Raw genomic sequence first — 8,805 nt, 5'->3', positions numbered from 1 at the left:
TAAAACCTCTTCCACAAGACACTGAATTTCCCCTACCTTGAAAATTATTGTTAGATAAATAGAAAGAATCTTTGAGTCATCTAAAGCCATGACAATTTGTCTTTTTTGTTGAACAAGTAAAGAATAAACTTTGTATATTTTGAGAAGGAGATTCATTAGCATAATTTGAGATCTAACAACTGAATATTGATCATTAAGACCTTTTAAAAAACGAGTAACCTAATCACCATCTTTGTATTCATATATTTTGTCTATAGTGTTGCAAGTAATGTCACAATTTTGTGCGGATTTCTTCATGAGTGTCAACTATTATCAAGACTTCTCCTTGGTAAAATCGATCTTTTAATTCTTTCCATATTTTAGATGCATTTTCCTTCCACACGATGCATTTTCCCAAGCAATAGAATCACGATTAGTATCGGTGATTATGGTAAAGGATCTATTGATGAAGTGCAATCCAATCTGGTTTTTTTCAACCATGCATGAGAATAAATCATTCAAGCAAAAATGAAGAAGAAACTCACCTTTAAATGTCACTATATTCCATTAAATAAACAAAATTTAATACAGTTAAAGAAATATAATAAAACCACTGGCACTGCATCATCATCAACTAAATAACTAAAAAGGAAAATCTACATATCACAAAAGAACTCAAAAGATTGATTCTCTGTGCAAAAAATGCTTGGCTATTGTTTCTAGTATGAAGGGAAAAAATAAATAATCAAAAAAAAGAGGAGAATGTGTGAATCAATAGTTTAACAAGGAGTACTTTATCCTCAGTACAATTTTTCCTTTTTCTACTCCAAGCTTAGCACCTGTAACTAACCAATGACCAGGAATATCTTGCGGCCCTTTCGACATTTCCGTCATGTCCACAATTTTCGCGAGTTTTCCACTATGGACCGAACTATCTTCCTTTTTCTCATCAGAAGTTTTCTTTGTGGATGACGATGAAGCGCCGTCTGATTTGTGTGTAACTGCCGGAGTGGAAGGATTATGATCCCACACTGACCGCCTTATGGTGCACCCCGGTACTTTTGAGAAAAGTAGTTTGAGGTGTAATACATTTTTGGCACCGAAATCCCAAACACCAAGTTGGGCCCCGGTGACAATATGAACGCCAGAGAGGTCTCCAATGTTGGTTTCAGTTATCTCAATCGGTGCAGTGCTTACGTGCGAGAAGTTCTTCCATTTGATTGGCTCAAACCAACGGCTGTCTTGCTCCTCGGGACCTTGCCATTTTGGTGCACCGATTGCCATGTGTGCATCCCAGTGAGGTTGAAGGTTTTTCGGGAGTGAGACTAAATGTTGCAAATGAATTGCGAGTCGGTTTAATTTGTTTCCTTCTAGGCTCAGCCTTAGTCCGGTCACGGGTTTGCGTCCAACTGTTACCTGCAATGACAGATCATGATTTTGTTTCACACTCACTTGTAGTTAGAGTTAACAACATGCATATCAATGGAGCAAACATAAGATATTAAAGGCGTGTTCGGTGTCTGACACCGACGCTTATAGTAAATAGGATTTAGCAAACAATACCTGATCTGGACTGATAAAAAGCTTAGGTCCCATTAAGCTGAACTGAAGAGATTGACAGACAGGTTCTTTCCTTTGTAGATTATTTTGCTCCGGTGCCCAAACTCGAGTTATTTGGAAATCCAAGAAATACTGTAAGTCTTCGATAGGAGGTTTGTCTGTTTAATTTAACAGACGGGTCGGTTATTATATCTTTCAAAAATCAGGTTAATAACTATTGGCAACAGTCATAAAATCAAATGCGCAGCAATAATAACCGAATTAGAACTTACACTCGAGATATAAATCAATAGCACGGGTCAAAAGCTTTACACCGGGTACTCCTTCAAGAAGAGAAACAATAGGTGTAAACTTCATGTTAATGATGTCCGGTGCCAATTTTACAGTTTCCACCCATTTAGTATGACTTTGCTCAAGATCATCCCCTCCTCTTCGCCTAAAAATTACCGTAACATCCTGCATCAACATTACGAACGATCGCTACACTGAGATTCGTAAAGTGACAAAGTCTATGACTCAGTGACCAAATCATTTCCTATCAAGAAGCATTAAAGCTTGTCTAACCTTCTCCTTGTACTTCAAAGCAGCGGGTCCTGACGAGTTTTTCGCATCATGAAACCTATCATTTTCAATGTCCTTTACGTAATTTTCAATATCCGGTGCAGACAAAGAAGATGATTGGTGCTGCCTGATATACACCACATCTCTTCCACCAACTGTCGCAGATGTAACAATATGTGTACCGTAATTCTCGATAAAACTGAGAAGAAACGGAAGAAGATACCAATTAGAACTTGACTCTACAAATCACATCAAGCAAATAGAATATACATAAAAAAAATTAGTTTACCTAGCCAAGGATGCTGGATCCCAAGAGTGAGGAACAGCGCGTCTGACTTCCTCATTCAAGACCAAATTTTGTTTCGTTAACTTAACTTCGAACAGCGGAATAAAATATCCAACCATGGCAAGTGATTTGGTGGCTGCTGCATCAACCGTCGAGGAGCCAATAAAATTGAACATAGAATTAAAGCTTCCAAGTGGAATTTTTTCCTTTATGCCCGATCTCTCGTTGAAATATTTCGCCATCTGAAAAATGCAATCCTCGTATAAGGTCACCAACATATAAATCATGGTACTCAGAGAAATGAAGCTATCTCTTTTGTGCATAAGCAAAACCAAAGTAAGGCACAATAAATAATGCACATCTTATACAAATAAAATAAGGACAATTTCTCAATCCACCGCCTTATTCTCCACATTACTCTTCGACTTATTATGAATTTAAAAACAACTCAATGTTTTGTAACTTTTAAAAAGAATTTAAGCGAACCCTTGAATATTCTCTCAACGCCTCTTTACATCCTTTAGAGCAAAGATACTATCATTCAGTGTTGTCGATAGCATATGGTGGTCCATGACAGAGTCAAAATCTCGTCATACCGACCACTTTGTGGCGTCGCCATAGTGGAAAAACCTGTTATATCGACCGATATTTACCATTGTAGGGAGCATAAAAACTGCCATTGATAACTACTATCATACTATTAGATAGTATCAATAACATATAACCACAATAAGTAGAAACTTTGTTGGAAATCTAGATAAAATAAAGCTTTGTTGGAGATGGATAAAACATCTAGTTAATGCATTGATTGCATTCAGAGCTTCGCTAAACAGTTCATAACTGCTTAGTACCAATGCAGAGTCTAATTCAAGTTAGATTTGCGATTATCTTTTTTTTTTGTTAAAACTCGGTATCCAGCCCTAGTAATCCGAGGGAGACCAATCCCACCGCCCACTTGCGGGGGTCCTATTAAAAGCTAGAGCAAAGTTCTGTATGGACTCGGCCAACATATAATTGTTAGCACCTTCCAAGATTCGAATCTGAGTCCTTAAGAGTAGCACACTGGACCCAAGTCTTCACCAACAGGTCAATCCTTGGGGTTAAATTTGCTATTATCTAATCTTGCATTGTACATTCCTAACAAAAAATTTCGAGTAATGCATCAATCTAGAACATGCTAAGGAAAAGAAATCACAAGTATCAAATTCAGCAATGCATTTAGAAACCACAATGCAACAAATTGAAATCACAAACCAACTCACATACACAAACAAAAACAAAAACAAAATGAATAAACATAGAAAATTCTTCTTCCTCTTAGATATTCCCCTATCAAACAATCAAAAAAACAAATCAAAAATCAAGAAACAAAAGCAATCACCTCTTGGAAACTACACACAGGTGTCTTCTCAACACCACTCTTCCCCAGAGAGAAATCAATGTCCGCAGAAACATTAGGAACAACAACCTCCCTAGACAGAACAAGATCCCTACTATGTTCCTCATCAAGATGAACAAGCCTAGACCCAGGTGCCCCTTTACAATACAGAAGCCTAATATCCGATGTAACATCAAAACCACGACCTAAAGCTTGGATTGAGTTACCAAGAGTTGCAGAGAGAGAATCAGAGTTTCTTGTTGGAGTTTGGTTTTCCATAGTCAATGAACAAGAACTAGATTGATTGAAGAGCAATATAGCATTTGTTATTGAGAAAAGTTAAAGTGGGTTTGAATTGAATGAATAGGTTGGGTTGGACCTTGTTGGTGAGGTTTGAAGTTGTTGTTTTTGTTCTTGTTTGTTCTAAAAAGGTATAGAAAATATTGGGTTTTGTTTGACTGTAACAACAATCTTAAATAATGTTTTGTTTGAAAACGCGTTTTTGAAGTAAGTTGTAGGGACCATATCGACATGGTTGAGAGGAGGCTTCTCATTCCTTTTTGAGGAGTAGTTCTTTTTTTCTTTCATTTGTGACATTATGATGAGATTTTGGTATTTTTGACAAATTGTGATATTCTTAGTTGACTAGTCTTTTTTTTTTTTTTTTTTGGGATGTGAGAGGTTTTTGTTTCTTAATTGGATTGTCAAGATTTTTATAAAAAAAGTTAATGTGAAATGATGGTGCCTCATTATAAAATAAGGATTTTATGGCTTAAAGAATATATAGAAAAATGTTTACTTTTAAAAAAATATTAACATGAATACCCTAAGACGCAAGAACTTTCAAAAACCAGTTGAAAATAAAAATTTATGACGGAACAACCTACTACGATGAATATGTGGAACTCGCCGACACTCCTAAATTTCATATAAGCCTTAGGTTCAAATAAAGTGCAAGTTTATCATTATAACTTTGAAGGTTAGGGTCATGGTTTTGTTTAGGAAATTGAAAAATGAATCAATTGGAGGCAATTAATGGCAACAGAAAGTTTAGGCTTAATTAGACAGGAAAATGATGAAACTTTACGATCTTGCATTGAAAGGTTCAACAAGGAGGACATTCAAAAGTGTCAAGGACGAAGTGATGAAGTATTTGTTAAGTCGCAGACTCCAACCAGGGTCCAAGTTCTCATAAAGCATCAGGATTAAAGCCCCTAAAACTTCTGACAATCTAGTAGCAATAGTTGAAAATATGTACATTATGAGAAAATTGGTAATAAGTAGGACGATATATGGAGGAAATATGATGGAAATTTATAAAAGATTCAGGTAGATAAAAGAGTAGCTAATTAGAGTTAAGGCAAAGTACAGAGAGGGGGAACAAAGGAAAGAATGACACTCTGTCAGGTCTAAAAAACATAGACTAACCTCCATCTAAATATTAAGACTACACACCTTTGAACACCTCAAAAGAACACATTCTGCATCAACAGAGAGTTTAGGGAGGAACAAATAAAAACTCCAAAATAGATCTGAAAGTGTCCTACCATCGACAAGTCTCAGTATTGTCGCTTCCACAAAAACAATGACCATATAAGACCTAATCTGTAAAGGAGGACCATCGAGGTTCATCAACCATGACAAAGATATGACCAGCAAAAGGATGTCAAGAGAAGGAAACCCATAGAGGAAATAAGGTGAAGTGGATCAAGTTGCCAATAAAAAAACAATCTAATGAGGAGGAAAAGAAGGAGTTTTTGCTAGTGTATACCTTTTTCGGCGGAACTTTCATTGAATGGGAGAGATTTCCCACTATCATGAACTTCAAGTGAGAGACTGACATATAGACAAAGAGAGAGTTATTCCAATCCTGGGAGGAACTCCCTGCCAACATGTGACTAGAACATAGAGGGATAATGGGATATAGAAGAGATGAAGTCAAACATGACATAACATCACCAAAATGGAGCTCCTTGAGAACCATTGAGGGGGCCTTCTATAGTATAGTTAAGAGGAATCTAAGGAAGATGATGTTGAAAGAGCAGAAACTAGATTAGAAAACCAACTAAGAAAGAGGCTCCCCCTGATTGGATAGGAATTTGACAATTGGATCCATAGGAGTATCAGATGGTTTAGTGTTCAACATATTTGTTTCTTCCTAAATATTAATAGCATATTTTCGCTGAGAAATCACAAAACTATCTTTAGATTGAGCTACCTCAATACCAGAAAAATAGTAGAGTTTACCAAGGTCTTTTGTTTGAAATTGATTCGAGAGATGTTGTTTCAACTTGAGTATTCCTTGCTGATCACTACCAGTTATGACAATATCATCTACATACACAATAAGATAAATACACCCTTAGATTAGATAACTTTGATAAACTTAACACCAACTTCTATAGTTTAGTAAGACCTGGATGTCTTAATTGAACATGGATAGTGAGTGGAGAATCTGTGGCTGAGCATGTCATAAATGACACAAAGAGGTAGTAGAGGCCTTGAGACTCACATCTGACACAAATTATTCGTCCCAAACTCTGATCTTGCAGGGTTACATTACTATTAATGAAGGTGATAATACAATCAAGAAAACGAGTTAAATGACTGACAAATTAAATTAAATGGACAATTAGGTACATAGAGAACAAAAGTAACAAAGACAAAAGGTAGAATTTGAACAATACTAATCCCTTCGGGTCGAGTTTGAGAACCATTGGTAGAAGTTATAGTAGGTATGAAACGAGAGGTAGAGAGGGAATAAAAAAGACTTTTATTACCAATAACATGATTATACGCACCAGAATCAAAGACCCAAGGGCCAAGAGTTGATGATTGAGAGAGGCAAACAGATGAATTACTAGTATGTGCTACCGGAGCAATATAACTAAAGTTTTGATTATTCTGACACCACATGATGAAATCATCCTAGCTTGGAATATAAATCTAAATAGAATGTGAGTTCTGAAGGGTGTCTAAATGATCAATTTGAGCTGCATTCACCTTGCATGGAGGCTTGTCATGCAACTTCCAACAACTGTCAATAGTATACCTAAGCCAGTTACAATGTTCACACTTAGGACGAGGTTTGAAGTTGTATGACCCTCCTCGAATGCGATTCTGATTGTTTTCGAGGGATGCAAGAGCAACACTGACACCTGATGCAAGGGTATCAAGAGATGGAGGGGAGGCCAGGCCAAAAGCATGAGGTGTAGCCAAGCACAACAATTATTCACTATTTGCGTCATAGTTAGGAAGAGTAGATCCTGATATAATCTGGTTACGAACGAGATTGAGTTCTGGTGGTAATCTGATAAGTGTCATGATCATGAAAAAATTACTGCTATCTTCGACATGAGTTATTGCATCTGTTGTGAAAGGCATTAGAGTTGTGAAATTTGCTTTCAAGATATCAAGCATACTCAGATAGGCTTGCATATCCATATTCCCCAATTTCAAATAGTTGAGTTTGAGGATGACATTTTATAGACAATGAACATCATTGGAGAAAACTTTCCTGGCCTTTTGCCAAATGTCATAGTAAAAGATAAAAGCTTGGTACTACCCCTTGGAGATTAGGTGCTATGAAAAATCATAACACAATTCACAAAGAGCCATCGATTTATTTCCGTTTAACGAGTTTGGAGGCGGGACCATCGTCCAATTATGTGGTTAAGTGATATTCAAATCCCTGACCGAGAAACTACATCTTGACAGCACCAGCCCATATGTTGCAGTTGGATGTCCCGATTAGTTTTTTGCATGGGATAAGCGAAACTTTGGTAAACGAGACAAAATCAATGTCTCACATGGCTTGAAAATAAAATCTGAGTGAAATAGGGGTTGTTCGAATAGAAAATCGTATTTCTGTAGATGAGAAAAAGCATCTGAAGGCAGATCTAGAACCCTGACAAAAAACCGAGTGCAGCGGCGAAAACGGAGACCTGATCAGAATGCGGATGTACTTTCATGCGCGGCAGCATGGGAGGCGCGTGAGGCCCACGCGTGGAGAAAAAAGTGGCATGTGTGGGCGCGTGTGGATGCAGTTGCCGACAATCTTTTGGGGTTTTGCCGGATCGAAGAAGACGGTTCCGCCTACAGAATTAGTGGTGGCAGAGCGATGGTGACCGAAGAATTCTGGAAAACTGATGTCGGAATGAGTCACGACTGTGAAGTAAAGCTTCCCAAAGTGTTTAGATGAGGACAACTCATCATACAAGAACGGTTTGCAAAAATGGAATGGCTCAAGACATCTTGCATAACAAGTTTTAAAGAAATATCGAAGTCTTGAAGAACCCATTGTGTTATTGATCAAAATTAGTTAATATATAGCATTCAACCCTCTAAGTGCATACAAGTGTTCATAATAATATTTTTATACTTGGCATGGTTCATAAAAATATTTTACAAAACCTTGGCTTGCATACCTTTTTCCAAAGGAATTTTTGGTTCTGGACAAAAGGGAATCGGTTACCCATATTGCAGTAACCGATTCCCATGTGTATTTTTTGCATCATGTACGCTTTTTCAAAGGGGTGTAATCAGGTACACCATCTGTGATAATCTGTTACACCTGTGCAAACTTCAAATTTTTTTAACGTTATGGGGGGTGTAACTGGGTACCCTATATGTGAAAACCGGTTACACCAGAACCAGTGGCAAAAATATTTCTATTTTTTTGACTAAAATGGTTTGTGTCCTAAAGTGTTAAATCTTGGCATCTTTTCATGATATAATACTCATTTGTTAAGGTGTATAAAGGCTATTTAAACTCCTTTTCTTTTAGATTTTAACTCGCCTCTTTCATGTACAATTTAAACAATTTCAAATCTTTTCATCTTTCAAAATTCAAAGTGTTTCATATCTGAATTTTCTGTTGAAACTTTCTACACTTAATTTTTATTGAAAATTGTCAAAGTTTCATACCATTCATTCATTGAACACTTGTATACCATTGAGGAAATTGTATGCTTGAAAGGAAAGATCAATCAAGTGATTGATACATTGTATATCTCATTCCAAAACTCTTGTAAAAATCAAA

At 36.7% G+C, this 8,805-nt stretch overlaps 1 protein-coding gene across 1 annotated transcript; it reads right to left on the bottom strand.

Moving 5' to 3' along the window:
- Positions 1-744: 744 nt before the first annotated feature.
- Positions 745-4,254, bottom strand: LOC131629407 (MACPF domain-containing protein CAD1-like). Its single transcript, XM_058900196.1, has 6 exons — positions 3,768-4,254; positions 2,390-2,628; positions 2,104-2,299; positions 1,812-1,995; positions 1,543-1,697; positions 745-1,395 (listed from the first exon to the last, which is right to left on the bottom strand). The coding sequence occupies exons 1-6, from the start codon at positions 4,041-4,043 to the stop codon at positions 751-753; spliced, it is 1,695 nt and encodes a 564-aa protein (XP_058756179.1). The 5' UTR covers positions 4,044-4,254; the 3' UTR covers positions 745-750.
- Between the last annotated feature and the right edge of the window lie 4,551 nt (positions 4,255-8,805).

This window comes from Vicia villosa, unplaced genomic scaffold (assembly GCF_029867415.1).
Source record: "Vicia villosa cultivar HV-30 ecotype Madison, WI unplaced genomic scaffold, Vvil1.0 ctg.000564F_1_1, whole genome shotgun sequence".
Classification (NCBI taxonomy): Eukaryota; Viridiplantae; Streptophyta; class Magnoliopsida; order Fabales; family Fabaceae; genus Vicia; species Vicia villosa.
Note: the sequence above shows the minus strand (reverse complement) of the source record. Positions and strands in the feature narration are given on the sequence as shown.

What these genes read in the sequence shown, in the direction of transcription:
- LOC131629407 (XM_058900196.1), bottom strand. Translation starts at nt 4,043, where the DNA reads ATGGAAAACCAAACTCCAACAAGAAACTCTGATTCTCTCTCTGCAACT. An exon ending in CTGTGTGTAGTTTCCAAGAG is followed by an intron (nt 2,629 to 3,767) that starts GTGATTGCTTTT and finishes TGCATTTTTCAG; the next exon opens with ATGGCGAAATATTTCAACGA. An exon ending in GATCCAGCATCCTTGGCTAG is followed by an intron (nt 2,300 to 2,389) that starts GTAAACTAATTT and finishes GTTTCTTCTCAG; the next exon opens with TTTTATCGAGAATTACGGTA.